Source organism: Poecile atricapillus, chromosome 2 (genome assembly GCF_030490865.1).
Source record: "Poecile atricapillus isolate bPoeAtr1 chromosome 2, bPoeAtr1.hap1, whole genome shotgun sequence".
NCBI classification, from domain to species: domain Eukaryota; kingdom Metazoa; phylum Chordata; class Aves; order Passeriformes; family Paridae; genus Poecile; species Poecile atricapillus.
Genome location: NC_081250.1, coordinates 103,313,783 through 103,331,623, shown reverse-complemented (window position 1 = coordinate 103,331,623; position 17,841 = coordinate 103,313,783). Strand labels below are relative to the sequence as shown.

Here is a 17,841-nt window from a genome sequence, read left to right as displayed (position 1 = left end):
CTATTTTGTTTTTTATACCTGGTGATAAGAGAAAATTTATCCGCAATTCTAAATTTGCTCTTTTTCCCTTAGGATTTTGTTTTCATGACAAGAAACTTTTATGCCCTCTCAGAAAGTGAAGATTAGTAAATAGATAATAATTTGTATTAAAAGATGTTTAGACACAACCTGCATTGAGTGATGTTGCAGTTGTTAGGATTGGAGATTCATAATCCATCGTGTACATGCCTTAATTTTTACTCATGTGCTTCTTTAACAGGGTGCTGCACTTTTGATGAGCCTCTCAGTTCCTGTGGCTACAGTCAGTCAGATGATGATGATCTCAACTGGGATCAGGTGAATGCGCCCATGAAGCCATCCTCGGGTCAAGGGATGCCATCGGGTTCGTCTTTATTTTGCTTTGTTTCTCTTCAATGTTAGATTATGTGTTTGTCCAGCATTTATTGGCAGTACTGTTTTTAAAATGCTGCTTCGTCTGAGTCTGTTTATGTGGAATGCTCAGATTTTCCAAGCGATTTGGAAATTCCTTTGATTTCTGATTTTGCAAATCAAAGGTTTGGTTTTTTTATGTGGAGAGTGTAAAGGTTAAAAAGAAGGAATAGAAACTTGGTGTTATTGGGGAAGGCCAAAAGAAAACAGAAGGGTGACATGAAAATGAATCTGAAGTAGTCTTAGAAACAGGAACAGGCAGACAGGACTTAGTAAGAGAGAAAGGAAAGATAGACTTAGGTATTTTCATTGAAAGAGATAATAATCAAAATCTGTTATAAAAAGATTGAGAGGGAAGAAGAGGTGAGTGAAAAAGCAAAAGTATCCGAAAACAAAGTGTCTCAATGATATTATGCTCGTTGATTTTAGAAGATAGTTTTGATACTATTACTTAATGGATTTTTTGCACTGCACAGAGTTGGACCTTGTTCCACAGCAGCAAACTGTGCATTATACTGAACTACAAACTCACCCTAGTAATATAGTCATTACCTTAGTACTTTACCTACAGAAATATGTAAAGTCTAGCCACTGTTTTTAAGCTATTCACTAGCCCAAAAAATACCAGCTGTTTTTTTTTCTAGTTTTTAGCTAGGCATGTTAAGAATTTCCACCATGTACTGATACCTGTTTCCTGGCCTATGATTGCCTGGAGCTCAGCTCAGCATCTGCTTTGGTGCTTATAAACTGAGCTTCAGCTATTATCACCTAAAAGTAGGCAAAACAAAAAGACCATGAGATAAAATCACTGGTTGTAGCATTGTGGGACTTCTTCTGAATTAGTCTTATAACTTAGTATACATATATCCATAACACTTAAAAGCATTGAAGATGAATGTCCCAGTATTTTACGTCTCTTTCAATGAGGTCTTTAAAGGACCCATAGTGTACTTAGGTGTTTATATAAAATCTCTTCAAAATTTGTTGTTCTCGAGAAAATGTTCCTCCCTATTTTTTGAATAAGGAAATTGGGAAATATAGACAACGTGAATCTTTAGAAGCAGCAGTATAAACAAAACCTGAACATGTGCACTCATCATTATTGCAATAAATGTACTGATGCACAATCCATCTTAGATATCGTTCACTTGTAAAAAAAAAAGGCTTTCAGTGTTCACTGTAGATTTACCAGTGTTGCCCCGAGTTGTGGATGACATCTTATCTAAGGTGCATGGCTGAAGTACCTTCTGTGCTTTGTTTCCTCTGGCAAAGGCAGGACTCCCAGCTCCAAGATGGATGTTCAGTTTATCTGAGTCCAGACATTTGGATTATCATGCTAGATTGAGTTCATCAACCCAGATAAAGAAGGTTCTTTCAAATTCCTTATTAAACTGGCTTTCATCCAGTCTTGGCATATACTGCTACCCATTTTCTGAACTATTTCATTAGTGCTTGATACTGTTGCTCAAGCCGGAGATAACAGACATAGTTTATCAGCCATCTTGGCTAGTGGTACGAGAGCTACATTCTTTTTTTCAGTCATGCCGCTGGAATTTTCTTTCTGTTCCAAATTTCCTTCATTACTCTTCCCCCTTGGATTTGTGAAAGCAATTGTTGGTATGTGATGCTCAGTCTTCTTGGCAGATAGAAGAGATTTAAATCTATGTTCTCTTCTCTGATGACCATGGGCTTGAAGATTTTTTGGGTTTTTTTTCTCAGTGGGAGGAGTCTAGACTAGGAACTGGCATGTTTATAGAAGGAAAATTATATGTATAATTCTATTTATCAGGTGTCATACAACTTGTTTCTTATTTGCCTTCTTGCCTTTTTATCAGAAGTCTGAAATAATGTTCTGATGATCTAGTAAAAATCTATTTAATTTGGTAGCAAGTTATATTTACAGTTTAGGGAGTTTTATTTCTGCCCATAAAGGAAGAAAAATATCTTTTGCAGCACTGGGTCAGAAGACGAATGAGTTAGTCTGAGGAGGGTTGAGGACATTGGTGCCTTAAAAGGTCAAAAACCCCTTTGAGAGGGAAAGAAATGCTCATTTTTTGCAAATGAGAAGCACTGTGTCTAACGGCACGATTTAGTCAAGTGATACCTAGTTTTTCCTCATAATTTCATCTAGACACTTTTTCCTGTTCTTGTTCAAATCATCATCTTAATGATTTTAATTAGTTTTCAGTTAGCCTTAGCCAGAGGGTTATGTGATACACTTAAAAAATTATTTCAAGTAGTTTGTCAGCAGTTTCTGAGCTACATATTTAAGAAGAAATAATGTCAGATGATAATGAATAGAACATCTTAAATTAATGGTTTGTGGGGAATTCTTGGCTTGAAAGCAAAATGCTTTATGCAACAATGTTGTAATACTAGGCTGAAACAAGTACTCTCAGTTCTGCACTCCCTTGACAGAAGAAAAAATTAATGCACATAACATTCCTAATTTCAGGCAACATGCTCCAGTGAGTGAGTTGATGTCGATATATAATATTTTGTATAATTTGGTGGCAGTCAGGGGGAAGCACACAAGTTATGCCATTTGAATTCTTTTAATCCACATGAGAGTGCCGAGAGCATAGCTGCACTTCAAATAGATAAGTAATGCTTTGGCTTGATATGTTATTTCAGTGGGACAAAAGAAATGTCATCTAAGATTCATGCATATGTGGTGTGCATGCTCTAATGTACACAGAGTTTACATGTTTGTGAATAGTTGAGATCTTGTTTTAGATGAAAATCACTAAACTGTATTAAAGCTAATAATAGAAAAAAAAAAAAATCCAGAAGTGTTTATTACAGTGGACTTCAATCTCTATAGGACTGTTACTATAGCACAGAAATAGGAAGATACCACTAGAGGTAGTAGGGTTTTAGTGATCTAATTTCCTTGATAAAGATAAGCATGGCCCATAATGAGTCAGTATTAATCTGAAATGGTGTTAAATAGACCCAAAAAGTAAGGACATGAATGAATTTCTGTATGTATTCATATGAATTAAATGAATGCTGTTAAGCCGTTGCTCTTCTTTTTCAAGTGCCTTGTGAGTCAGATGGAGTAAATGCTGTTTAGAAGAACAGATCTTCCCATTTCTCAGGCTGTCTTCTCCTTGTCTTTCTGTTCCAATAACGTGTTTAAAATAGTGTTCACAGCTTTAATTACAGAAACATTTAAGAAGCATGACTAAGAAACACTTAGTCATTATCATTGCCATCTTGTATTATCCTATGGAACAGTTACAGCAGTTTGATATTAATGTGTTTATATAATACAGATTTACAATTACAGCTAACTGTAAGCGCTCTAGTTGTAGTCCAATAAAAATGTCTTCAGAAGAATGTGCCCAAACAGTAGATTACTCTGTTGGCAAGGTGTGGGCTGTAGGAGTGGCCTCTGGGAGAAGAGGTTGGGGATGCCCTGTGTTGGACACACCACTGGGCACAGCTGAGCTCCCACTGCACCTCTGGGATGGAATGTTTAGGAAAGGGTAAAAGCCACTGGGCAGCAGCTGTCAAGAGAGAGAAATGAGAAAATGTGAGAGAAAGCCCAGCAGACACCAGGGTCAGTGCAGAAGGAGGAGCAGGAGGTGCCCCAGGCAGTGGAGCTGAGATTCCCTTGCAGCCTGTGGCACAGCCCGTGGTGAGGCAGCTGTGCCCCTGCAGCCCATGGGGTCCATGGTGGAGATCCTCCTGCTGCCTGTGCGTGACCCCGCACCAAGAAAAGGTGATTTCCTGAGGAAAGCTGCAGCTCATGGAGAGGAGTCCACACAGGGGAAAACTTTATCCCAGGACCTGTGGCTTGTGGGATCACTGGAGCAGTACATTCCTGAAGGACTGTGTCCCGTGGAAAGAGGTTGTTCTGAGTGTTTTTGAGACACTTGAGTGCGCTGTGTTAGTTGAGCTAATGCTACAGTAAGTCATCACTGACAGCGATGCAATTAGAATTTTATGGATTACTCTAAGAAATAGAAATATTGTCAGGAGTCTTCTATATTTGTCATTTACTGGATATAATTTTTGTTTGTGTCTGTGTATTTCTTTTATGTAACATTGTGTAGAGTTGTGTAAAATCTTTCTATGGTGTTTCACAGTTCCAGTTGATTTTTGAAGGACAGTAGTATAATTTTTATTCGATGCAGTGGTTGGTTTGATACCTCTGAGGGGATGTCACTGCATTTGCACCAAGTCACTGGCATCATCAGCCTTTCATTCTTTTAAAAACAGTTCAACCCCAAATATAAATTGAATCTTCACAGGCTGCCATTCACTGTGTTGAATGGATGTTTCCTGCAATGAAACTTTCTGTGTTTCTGCAGTGCTGGTCAAAGCCAGTATGAGAATTGTGTTTGTGCTATTTGAGGTGATAACACATGATCTTCATGGCTATATGTGATATTTTGAATGGCCTAGTATGCTTATTTGTATTCTGAATACGTAGTGTTGCTTAATGCCTATGCAGTGTCTGCAGAAAATGCTTATAATGTTTATATTATTGTTTAAAATGGCCTTTTGAACCAGACATGCAGAGCTAGCAGATATTCTATGTTCTATATATTCTGTAAACAAGGCAGTGATTCAGAGGAGTATTTAATATTATAGAATGTGAAGTAGTTGTGTGAAAAATGTACATTGTTGTTTAATTGTGCATAGAAGAGTTGTGATCCATTTTAAAAGACAGATAAAGTGATCAGTCGGCAAGTGGGAGTTCAAGCCAACTGCAATATTTTACCATGTAAAATTATCGTTCTTTGATTTTGTACTTTATCATTAAGCACATTTTAGCACTGCATTGCATTTTTGTTGTATGTTAGCAGAGATACTTTTCTTCTGTTTGCATTCATATTGAAAAGAATTAAATAAATTTCTTACTCAATCCTGTTTCCCCCATATTACTTTCAATAGCTGCATTTTTAATTCATTTGAATTCTACCTAGGGATAATATATATATATATATATGTATATATATATATAATATGTGTATACACTATCAAGGTGTGGGAGTCGCAGCTTGCTCACTGTGTTAAATTTTTTCATAGAATTTTCTAGACTTGGAACAGTAGCATGTTTAGCATTTTATTGCACACCCAGGTAATAGCTGCAGCCGTTAAGGACATGCCTTTTGGCAAGCAGCTCCAGCTTCCAATTAACTCCAGTAAGTTAACACCAGTTGCTGCTAATACAGAGCAACATGGAGGTCAGACAGAGCAAGCCACCTGAGCAGGGAGCCACAACAGCTCTGTGCTGCCATGGCTACAGTGCCAGCACTGGAGGGGTTGCCTGTTATAAAAACACACCTAAAAACTTCCTGAGTGGTATTCTTAACAGGTCTGTTCAACAGCAAGAGTGATGCCACCAGCTATGTCTGAGGTATTGTTTGCTGTATGGATCTTATGGCTGTTTTTGTAACTTCTGACCTGACTTAGAGATTTGAGCAACTGGCACAAATTCACAAATTTGTTACAAATATTGAGCATCTATCATTCTTGCAAAGGGTAGTAGAAGATTAATCAGCATCAGAATCCCTCTTTCTGAATCACTGATGGACAGTGTTCCTGGGTTGCTTAGTGGGTGAATTAGACAAATTATTATAGTGTATTTTTTCTTCATGCCTAAGAGCTTTCAGAAGTTTAGTGCTAATGATTTAGTTAACTCTTTGTTGTAGATGTTCTCATATGTGACTTTCGGTTTGCACATTTGAGAACAAATGATTTTGAATATGAACAGTGTGGTTTATGAGGTAATAGTACCTAACGTAGATGACTAATTTGCAGATTTTCATTTGAAGTAACATGCTTTCTGTAGTGTTCGTAACTGTAACATCAGGGCATCATTTTTTTTGTTTTCTTATGCATTCCATTAGCCATCACATACTTGAGTGCAAAATTGCAGAACATTCTCCAAGTCATGGAAGTGGGAGACACTGTATTAGAAGCAGCAGTAGCTGATAAAGATTTGTTCAAGATGTTTGACTGAAGTATAATGATATAGTAAATTATAGCACTTTTCTAATGTTTGAGGAACTTTCCTCTTCTGTTGAAGACAGACAGAAACTACATGAAAGATCTGGGAAGTCACTTCTGATTAAACCAGAGAATTCTCAAAGCCACCTGGAAGATAAAGTTGACTGCTGAGGATAATTCTGTGTATCACCATGTAGTACCACAGAGTGCTAAGCAAGTCCTCTAACCTAATTCATTTACCTTGCTGTGATTACATGTTTCCTGCTGAGCTTATATCTGACATCTGCCACCATATATGCTGAGAAGCAGCTGACATCATAAGCTAGACACTGGAACTGGGTTTGAAATGGATATCTTTACAAAAAAAATGTTTGAGATAAGAAAGTTCTTTTTTGTTACACATCAGAAATTCAGTCTCCCTCCCCGTCTTCCACCCATAGTGCCAGACACTATCCTGCTGGTTAAGTGCATCAGAATCTAGTTTCAGATTTCCCTGCTAAATTTAAAATAGAAGTACTCAGAACAACGGGGTTTGTTTGTGTATTTGTTTTCCCTTCCTGTACTCATGATGAGTTCATTCAGATAAAGTAGGAGTATTCCAACAGGAGAGAGGAAGTTAAAGTAAGAGACTCAAAGTAGGAGAGAGACAAAGTGCTTCATGTTGTAAAGCTGGTAAAAAACCCACCTTTTTACAATACCTTGTAGTGAACTAGCGTTTTTCAAGTGGAATATTGTCTGGAAAAGAGGAATGAAGTTACTTCTGGTAAGGGCTCTTGGTTCGAAAAAGACCACATAAGAATATAAATTCTCTTTCCTGGGATATGCCCAGTGAACCTCAGGATGCTTTAATCTAGGTGTTTGAGACTCTGGTAATATAAACCAAGCAGTACATGCTTTAGTGTAGGGTTCCCTAGGGACTCACTCCGTGCTGAAGGCATGTTATTGCTCCCTGCCATGGGTGTCTTACTGAAACCACTGCAGTTTCTGCTCCAGTTTTAGCAGACTTGTATTAAGTACCAATACAATTTCCATGCTTGTTTGCCTGGCTGTTTTCTTCTGTTGAAGAATGAAAATACCAGTTCAAGCAAAGCTGTGGCCAGTAAAAAGCCCAAGAATAAACAGCAAGTCTGAAGGTGCTCCTCTAGGAGCTGCACTCACTGCATTGCAAGATCAAGAGAAAGGAGAATAATCAGAGTATTCCTAAATAAGCTTTTTCTTATTTAGCAATTAATCTACTGGAAAAAAAAAAAAGCCTCTTAATTTCTTGCAGTCTTCAGGGCTTTTCTTTCAGTCTCATGCTTATCCCACTAGATTTCTTCTCATCCATCCTGCCCTTTAGAAACTAATAAAGAGTGGATCAAACCTTTCCTTGCATCTGCAGGCTTTAATGTGTGGGACGTGACTGCCTCCATTTCAGGGCCTAAGTCAGTTCCTACCCAAGTTAGTAGTTTGTCTTTTAAGACAGTTCTTCTATGAACAAGATCATAGTCATAGGCATAAATCTGAAAATGACAGTGAGGAGCTGAAGATGGACTCCATGACTACTCTTTAGGACAGTAAATGTTACAAATTTTAAGGATTTTTTTTTTCCAGGAATTTTAGAGGAATTTATTGTTTCAGTTAGATTTATGTGAGATTTTTCATAGCCTTTGACAGGACTTAATTTGGTGGCAGGCATTGAGACTGATAGTATGTTGTTAGCAGGTCTAATTTGTGACTATAATAGGAGGGACCAAAAGGTCACTGATTTGAGGCAGAGGTCATTAAATGCTGGATGTGGCTTCAAGTGCTCCCAAATGCCTACACTCTTTGGGCTTCTGCTCCCAAGTTGAGGAAAGTCCTGTGGGAGTTTGTCTTGTGGGAAATGTGGCAGCAGAGGTAGGTTAGTGCAGAAGCAGAATGGATGGATTGGTTTTTATTCTGTATGTAAGTCTTCTGGTATCTGAAACAATTTGGTTTCCCAGAATTTCAGACAAAGTCTTAATCCTTTATAATCATTTGCAGAACTCAGAGTCAGGGAAGAAGCAATTACATGAACTTCATGAATGGAATTAAAGTGCTCAGTTTTTTTTTTCTCAGTGTTAAAGCATTGTACTTATTTCCCTCATCAGCTGACATAATGCTTTCTCTATCTAGAAGTCACATTTCCAATCAACTGCTTTTCAGTAGCACAAAGGAAAAAATAGAAGCTGTCTGGACCTCATTGAAAATGTAATGATGTTCACAGTCATTTAATGAGAAAGCAGGTGCAGGTAATTATCCAAGTCATAATGTTGCAGCAGCTAATAACATCAAATATTTGTGATAATTGCAAGCAATTGATCACAGTTCTGGGTTTCTCACGTGTAACAAATTTGAAAAACACTTTTCAATACACATGTATTCATGTTAGAACATGGAAGCCACAGATGTACTTTTCTTACCAGTAGCTCTATATACTGTGATTTTGCATTAAGTTCAAATATGTCTGTGTTCATATTTAAATTTTTACTGTTTCATTTTTCCACATGACTTATAGGAGAGGAACATCCTTCTGCCAAATTTGAGTTCCTTATTCCCCCATTCTCTTACAGTCTTTACCTGTTCTAGATGTCACAGTCAACTCTTGAGTCATTCTGGTTTCTGCTGGAGCACCACGTGAGTCCCAGTGTAGTGCAGGAGAGTTCTCCCAGTGCCTGATGCTTGTGCAGCTGGGCACTGTGGCACCATCCTGAACTCCGGAGTCAGGTCTTGTTCTTCCCAGCATGTCTCTCTCCTGCAGTTACACGAGAAACAGATCAAAGACATCGTGACAATGGGATGATCCTTAATGTATTCCCTTACTTATATGTTGAGAGCTACAAAAGAAAGGAAGGGAATGGAAATTTGCTGGAGGCAAATTTCTTTTATGCCAGGCCTGTGTGATAAGACCACTGCTCAAAGGAGTTTAGAGATGCTTCTTTCTGCAGCTTTTTTACCTTCATACATATCATAAAGGTGCGAGGAAATTATGAGAACCTGAGTTGGTCAGTAGCCCTCTTTCTGCACATGGGATGTTGTAGAAATGAATCCGTAGAAGAGAAAGTTACATTTGTCAGGCATTTGAGAGGGCTCTGGGAGGAAAACAGAAGGTGAAGAGAAGCAGGTCCCTGGTCCAGTCTTTAATGTCTAAAATGTTAGCAGTTTTCAGTTAGTAGGAATCAACGGCAGTTGCTGTTTAGTGGCAGACAGCACACACGCAGTAGTTCTCACACCTGAAGAAAGGGCTGTGTAAAAGGGTGATGTCATGATTTCTTACAACTTGCATCCCAAGAAAATACTGAAAGAGAGGACAGGCTTTCAGAGGAATCCTCCTCTGGGCTTGTCTGTTTCCGAAATAAGGAAGGGTGCTTCTGTAGAAGCTAGCAGGGGACTTGAGGAAAGGGATGTAAAACTTGCTGCTTTTCTTGGCATTTCCTTATGAGGTTTCCTTATTAAGTGGCCACACATTAAATGAAACACCTTTGGAACATCCAGGATGATAATTAATGAGGGTCCTGTTCTGGGGAGATCAGTTGGATAGCGTGCACCTGCTCTTGAGCTAGTTTCTCTGGGAACTGATTAATCTAAAAAGCATCAGACAGTACAAGGTGAAGATGTTACCCGTGTTTTAGAAGCTCACTGTGTAGCAGCAATAGAAATGATTATGTGTCAGAAACAAAGAAGTCATCGTGTTCTGGAGCAGACTTGATCAGCAACAGCATCAACTTCCCTTCATGAGTGTACAGTTTGCTGTGTGAAATTTAAGGCAGCCTGTAGCTTGAAATTTTACAGTGGAATAAATTGATACACCATGTATAAAAAGATGTGTTACATCTTTCAGCAATCACATTTAGGTGTTACGTGTGCTAGGGTGTTCTTGCCATGTTTAATTTTAGTGTGAGGCACATTTGTGATGGCAGAAAGTTGTTTGGAGGAATTTCAATTCAGGCACTTTACTTACTTGGCTTGCAAAATGGATGCAGCTTTATGAGTGCATGGCAGATTTTTTCCCTGCTTTTTAGTATAGCAGTAATAACAATTGTATAATTAGTAAGAATTTAATTATTATTTTAGGTACAGCAACTAAAAGCTATATTTTGCCAGGATATATTATAGTGCCTCTTGAATTTAAATTACCCATGTTTTAGTGTGTCTACATCCAGTTGTATATTTAAGTTAAAATAAAGCATTAAAACAGGTAATTTTCATTTCTGTGCTAGTCTATGAAAAAGCAAAGTTAAATTGAAAAAAAAAAATCCATTGGAATCTACACCTTTCATAAATAAAATCAATTGTTATTTCTACATGTACAAAATAGATTTATATTACGTGCAGTCTTCACCACTACACAGCACCAGCAGAATTTCAGTATTTCTCTAAAGGTACACATGTATGTTAATTAACTTTGTCCGGCTTCCCCTTCAGTTTCATCATTCTTACTGTCTCTTCAAGCCTACATGTATTGGAAATGTCTCCAGCTCTGAGCTGACATTTTTTGTAGTACCAGGGTTCAGACTAAATGCATCCTTTTCTAAGAAGTTAGTCTCCTTTAGAGAGAAATGGTGGAGGTCAGTTTTGCTAAACTGCAGTGATGTTCTGACTCAACAGCAAGTGGGTCATAAAGAAATCATCATCAAAATGTTTTATTCCTGGAATCCGAAATCCACAATTTCTGTGAGATAGTGAAAGATATTTAGCAAAGCACATGTGAAACTATCTTAACAGAAATAAAAAAGTTTTATGGGTTTGTTTCCAATGAATTTGCCTTTAAAGTTCCTGAAAAGAGCTCCTCTGAGATCTTTTATTAACCCATATTGCTGTCATTCAAATGAAAGTACTCCTTTGGAAGAGCTACTAATGCTAGTTTGTCACCTGTAATATGGAAATAAAAATGTGTAATGCAGTGATGCTGCTATTTATCCTTTGTATTTGTCAAATAAAGCCTATGCTATGTAATATAGCATAAAGAATATAGAAAATCCTTTAGTATAATCTCAGTTTGCCTAATTTCTTTCACTGGTGAGTCTTCTTATTGAAAAGAAAAGCATCTGAAATCATGCAACCTGAGGCCACTATGTTGTGTGTTAATAGGTAAGCTATTTTATGATGGTGTGAATTTCTTTTATTTTGCCTTTTAAGAATCTTTCAATACTGTGGTAAGGCTGAAGCCCAACAGAAGCTCTGGTTTTTGTACTATGGTTTTTAAGTGAGAGATCTTTGTAACAGAAGCAAACTTTAATAGCCAAAACACATCACGTTTTTTACTTTGAGATTCTGGAATTTTCTTAATTCAAGATTCTTTTTCTTGTTCTATTCTGTACAGTTCATGTGCCATTCTCCCTTTCTGGAAGAATATATTTATTTACAAGAATGTTATTTTATCATCCTTCTGTTTTAATCTCAGTATGTGTATGAGACTTCTGTGTTCAGAAAATCTTCATACTGCCTCTCTAAATTGCACTGAATTCTCTAGCCACATACAGACTTTACATTTTATATCAGCTGTCATGTTTGTTTATCCTGTGCCAAATTTCTCTCTTTGCCACCTCTAACTCTTGGTGTTTTTTCTAAGCATTGTTATTTTTCACAGATTCATTTCCTAGCAAAAGCTTTGTTGGTTTACTGCATTTAAACATACCAATGATGCAGAGTCCAGGGAAGCACAGACTGCTAAATTCCCTAAAGAATTCTGGGATATCCTTTTTTACCTAATAGTTCCCTGGGCTTTGCTTTGCTCTGCCTATTAAAATGTGCTCCTTTATGTTCTTCCTCATTTGAAGAAAATTTGATGGAACACTTGAAGATAGGTCTAGAAAAGCACACACATTAATATTTATGGCTGCGTGTGTTTTGACTCCAGAAGGGCTGACTAGCAACTGAGTATAACCATGTTGATTTTCAATACATCTGCTGAGCCACAGGATATTCTGAGCAAGGTAGTTGTCTTTACTTTGAAATGAACACATGAAGGTTTTGCTTGGCTTCTGCATGCACAGGTGCATTACTTATATTCAAGATAAAAAATATTAGGCTGCTTTTTTCCAAGGAACTCCTCAATACTTCAATACCTAATGCAAAGCTTCATGCCTCTTTCCATGTCAAGATTAAATTGTGAAAAAGCATGTCTTTAGAAACTGATAAACCTGCAGGTTTTTTTTTGGTTGCTGATTAAGTGCAAATAGCAGATAGCACCAAGTTTTGCCCTCATCTGATATTTGTTGTCTACAATTCTATAGTTTGCTATACATGACATGTTAATTATAGCACGGTAATTAAAACTTTAGTTACTGTTTTTCCTTGTTCAGTGCATTCTTTGTTACGGTATCAAAAAGTATTTTGCCTTGAATATTCATGTGGTCTTTTACAAGAGACATACCTCATCATTAGAAATTGAATTTCTAAGTAAATTTCAATTTTTTTAAAATATAGATGTTTATTATAATAAGACAACACTTCCCTGTAGGAGTTATGAGGACAGCATGCTTAAAATTTAGACAGGATGTTAATTGAAACCAACATTATGTCCAGTGAGGGCTTAAGCAGAATTCCAGTTATCTTGTCCATTACTGCCATGGACTTCTTCTGAACCTTATTTTCTTATGCTAGGCTAGATATATCCAAATGCTCACAACTAAATTTTGCTTCACTGTACTTTGGGAGCATAAGTTGTTTGTTATTCCAAATAATGATAAACTTTTATGTAGAGTATATGAGAAAATTATTTTTCTTTGTCATTCTTTCCTCTCTTTTTCTCTTACTGCACATCCCTCTTCCTTCACATCCTTTTTCAGGAATAACAAAGACAGAGTAGCTTGTTCTGTATAGTTGTGTTAACTTGGGGAACTGTATTTATAACTCTGTTACATTACAGAAATGTATTTTTACTGTACAATTCCACATAGTTTGTATTTTTGAGTCTCAAATGAGAATACACTTCTAATTTTATTTAAGTTCCTTTGGGAGAATGATTTTTTGGTTGGTTGGTTTTTTGTTTCTTTACAATGAAAGATGCTACATGTCTTAATATTCTGCACTTTTCAAACATACATATTTCAAACAGCACTTTTCAAACATATGTATTACTTCTGGTCAGTGAGAGTGGAATACTAGGTTTCTTTTAAAAAAAAAAACAAACAACCAAAAAGCCATGAACTACCTCCCTCCCCAGTAAAACAAATCCAGCCTTTAAAACAATAAATTAACTACTTTCTTACTAACAATTGTATCATGAAATAGCATATTATTTAAATACTGGTGTGTTAAATATAGAAAAGTTGTTAAAGGGTACCACACATATAGCTAAAGGGAAGAACTCAAGGCATTAAAGTTGTGTGGTCCATATGGCTGGAGTGTTAGCTTTTCTGCCTCTATAAAACTCTTAATATATTTTATTTTTTTTTTTTACTTCTGGAGGTCAGGAAAAGACTAACATGGCTTCTAGATTGTCTCAGACCACCCTGCTTTAGGGTTAGTAGCCAACATCTCCCCAAAGCTTCTTTTGTTTTGGGCACAGGCAAGATGCCAGGTGCTGGAATAGGCTGACATCAGATCCAGCCTGGTATTGCCACAGTTGAGGTTCCTGCAGTTCCTCTCTGTATTTTGCCGTATTTCTCAACAGAGTCAAGAGACGAAATGTTGCTCAAACTTAGTGCTCGAAGGTAGGTTCTTCTTGGAGTTGTAGCCTTTTTTCATTAGCTACATCATACTGTAAAGCAACACTTTGTTTAAGTATGCAGGAAACTGAAAACTGTTTTTTGTAGGAAATTAGGTCAGGAGGAAGACAAGGGAGAATGCATATTGAGTAAGATCATTTGGGGGGAAAGAGCAAATACAACCTACATCTGGAAAAAGGTGGTTAGAAAGTAAGAAAATAGGAAAAGTACATACTTATTATTGTGGTAGGTACTGTCTGTTAGCAGTCATCCTTGAAGTCTGGTTCAAGACACCATCCAATTAATAAATGTTGTCTTGCAGTGGGAGTCAGAAGAATCTGTGCTGTAAGCAAAGATCATGTTGTGGTCTAAGCGGGCAAGTCTGTAGATTGTGCTCTGTGGTCAGTAAAATTGGTAGCTGCTGGAACAGATTGTGGAAGGCAGGGGATGTTTCAAAAATGAAATACCCAATAAGATGTTAGAAGACTGTATGTTAACATTCATTCAAGTCTAATGCATACTAAAACTCTCAGAGCAGTTATTTTGGGTATTTTCCAGTAGTTTCTTTTTATACTAAAGGAATATAAAGTTGAAATGAGGCCTTTCTGGGTTATGTCAAATGAATCTAGATTTCTTCATTTTGAAATGGAGTGGAATAGCTCCTGCTTTTAGAAGCCTTTTATGATCATGCTAAGCACTCACCTCCTATTTTCCTGTACTTTAAGATCATCCTTGGAAAGAAATGTGATAGGTAGGTCATACTGCTGTTACTTTCTGTGTTGGAGGTAGACCCTATTGGTTCATCCCTGTCAGTTTTCCTGGTCTATCATTAGCATGAGATCTGTGAGTGCCATAATTTTTATTTTTTATTTTTCCTAAGATAGTTGAAGGATCAGCATTATCAGGATAGGGATAGATTTCTTGCATAAGTTTTCTCACTGAAATTAATGAAATGCCTGTTATGCTGCAAACATTAAAATGTGATGGAAATGTTTAGCTTTGCTGTAAGTGCTTTTGCAGAAGACCTGAAGCAACAGCTCTTTGTTTCAGCAAGTACTATCTCACATAGCAGACAGGATTTGTTAAATATCGGTGTTGCTTAGGATTTCACTTTTTTCCTAAGGTCTGTACAAATGGAGAGGAAATACAGACATTATAATTATTTCCTATGGCTTATATGAAGCCTAGTTTTTAGGGGTTAGTTTCACACATGGTTGTATTACCTTGAACAGCACCTTCCTTCCTCTGTTGGGGAGCAGCAAGGGCTGGCACTGGCAGTGCCCTCACATATGGGGCATGGTTCCACGGCATGTAAGTGCAGGCAGCAGTAACAGGAGTAATGATTCCATGCTAGTGGAATTGCCAGGTCCAGGAGCCAGAGGTGGAGGATCCAGAGACAGAGCTTCAGACAAGCACATCTCCAGCATTGCTGGGGCAGGGACTGATGGTCTGACACCAAACATCTGCTGTAAAAAAACACACCCCAACAACAGAGAAAGCATCCGTGTGTCCTTATCGTTGTTTATTGTGCAGCCTCGTAGGACAGAAACAGAAGGCACAATATAAATGTGTGAATTGCTTTCAGTAGTGGTATGGATCTGTAGGGCTTGAAGAGAAATTTTGGCTGCACAGGTAGGCCTTGAAATGCTTCTGCATGTCTGGCTGATGCAGAAGGAATTGGGTAACCATAATAATTCAAACAGTTTTTGCCCATTTGAAAAAACAATTGCATTTGAATTGAATAAAATTTTGTACCCAGAGAAGCTAAAGGTTATTGAAGGTTATACATTTAAGAAATGGCTCCTGAGAAAGGACCTTTTCTTTCTTCTACCAGTGTGATCTTTTCTTCTGTTTGTTTAGCAAAACTGAAAAAGAGTTTATTCCTGTTTTAATTAAAGCAAGGGGGGGAAAAGCCCAGAAGAAGGTGTTAGTAACAAGCTGTTTCCTGTGAATCAACCAATCAAAGTGTATTCCCTTACTAAAAGCTGATGACCTCGCTATCTTTTATGCCTGCTACTGGCAAATATTGCTTATTACTTTGTAGTAAACAGTCTTTCTGTGCCGCTTCTGGTAGTAATAATGAAATAGTAAAACACGTATGAACAGCTTAAATGGGCTTGGTTTCAACATATCTGTCAGATAAATAATAGTGCATTGTAAGCTAAGTATTTGGACTCAGTGCTCCTTACAGAGTTTGTTTCTGCTTTTCAAGAAGCAAAAAAATTAATTGACATAGTAATCACGACTGAAAAAAATGCTATTTATTTTACTTTTCAGAACAAAATGAACTCTGTATGGCACATTTGTGGATGCTGTGTGTACATTTCTGTTTCAGTTCTGTGTGAACTGACAGTTACTGTCCTTGTTTCGTGCCTGTCTCCTGGCATAGTAATGTAAGCTTGTAAATATGAAAAACAGGATAAGGACTGAGAAAAGTGACGTTGATCACTGATGACTATTTGGGAGAATCATTTATCATGGAAGATAACTGCAAACAGCACATAGCATGGCCCTCATAAGCTGATTTCTCATTAGCTGGCAGTAATAAAAGTTACACTCATATTTATCCAAGAATGTCAAATGTTTTTTTTCCAGAAACAAGTAACACCTCATAACAACCAGGAGGCTGTGTGGTGTCCTGCATAATTTACAGACAATCTAATTGACCTGTGCAGGTTAAGTGACTCACTTGAGATAATGAAAGAGTGGCAGAATGTGAAATAAAGATGGGAAGTACTTAAGCTAGTTTATGATTCCTAATAGGATGCCTATATTGCTTTCCACTCCAGAACACCAATGCTGACTTAAGTCTGCAATCTCAAACTTTCATTAAAATATAAAAAAAAAAAAAAAAGTTACTGAAGTAGGCATTGGTAAAATACAAACTTTTAATAATGGATGTTTGCACTCAGCACTGAGAGATTACAAGAAAATGCACCAGTCGCAGTGAATGTTTTCCTGCATGAGATGACAGATGTTGATGTTGCCTAGAATGTGTTGTTATCTTTCTCACTCCAGTAAACTTCCAGGTGGAGTTTCTCTTTATATTAGTGCAAGACTGGTAAAAGTCTTTTTTTATTCTTTAGGGAATTTTGTTTCAGGAAGCCTGAGCTACTCCTCTTCAGCCTCTGCTCAGAGACAGACATTGTATGAGTGGCCAAGCATGAAAGTTTCTCTCCTGATTAATTTTACTCTGCAGTAATTTATAAACAATAATATTCTGATATTACTTGCCAACAGTACTAACTATATTTTTTAAAATTTCTAAGTATTTGTTTTGAAGATTGCTTTTGAAGAGATAGGGTTTTTCTTTGGCAATTGAAATTTCAAAGTCTCCCATTTCCAAGGTTTTCATTTTAGTAACATTATTAAGATGTACATGGACATTAGTCATGCTTTTCAGCAGCTTTGGGGATGATTTGGGAATCCCTTCTTACCTAGGATCAATTTAACCATTTTGAGAATAAAATTTGTAGCATGTTAATATGAAAATCTGTGAAAAACAAAGCAGAAGGATAAGGAAAATTATATAAGTATAGAATATTAAGTAAACTGCTCAAAATTATTCCCACTGGATTTTCTCTTAAAATGCCAACTATTTTAAAAATAGTTAGCTGAAAACACTATTTATCTGTGCTACCGAAATATCTGAGTCATTGTTAAGTAATTACAGTACTAAGTATCCATTTTTTCTTATCCTCAAAAAACTAAAATAGAAGTCTATAGTTACTGTCCTAGCTTAGATGAAAAATCATAAAAATTAAGATGACTTTATGTTTTATGCTGCAAATTTTTA

The 17,841-nt window shown here is 37.0% G+C and overlaps 1 protein-coding gene across 7 annotated transcripts in view; it reads left to right on the top strand.

Annotated features, from left to right (window-relative positions):
* The window catches only part of PTPRM (protein tyrosine phosphatase receptor type M), a 449,216-nt gene that overhangs the window by 100,138 nt on the left and 331,237 nt on the right, over window positions 1-17,841 (top strand). For all 7 annotated transcript variants that reach the window (XM_058830649.1, XM_058830647.1, XM_058830643.1 and 4 more), the window contains exon 2: window positions 260-382. In XM_058830649.1, the coding sequence (XP_058686632.1) occupies window positions 260-382 (123 nt within the window). The remainder of the gene's footprint in view (window positions 1-259; window positions 383-17,841) is intronic.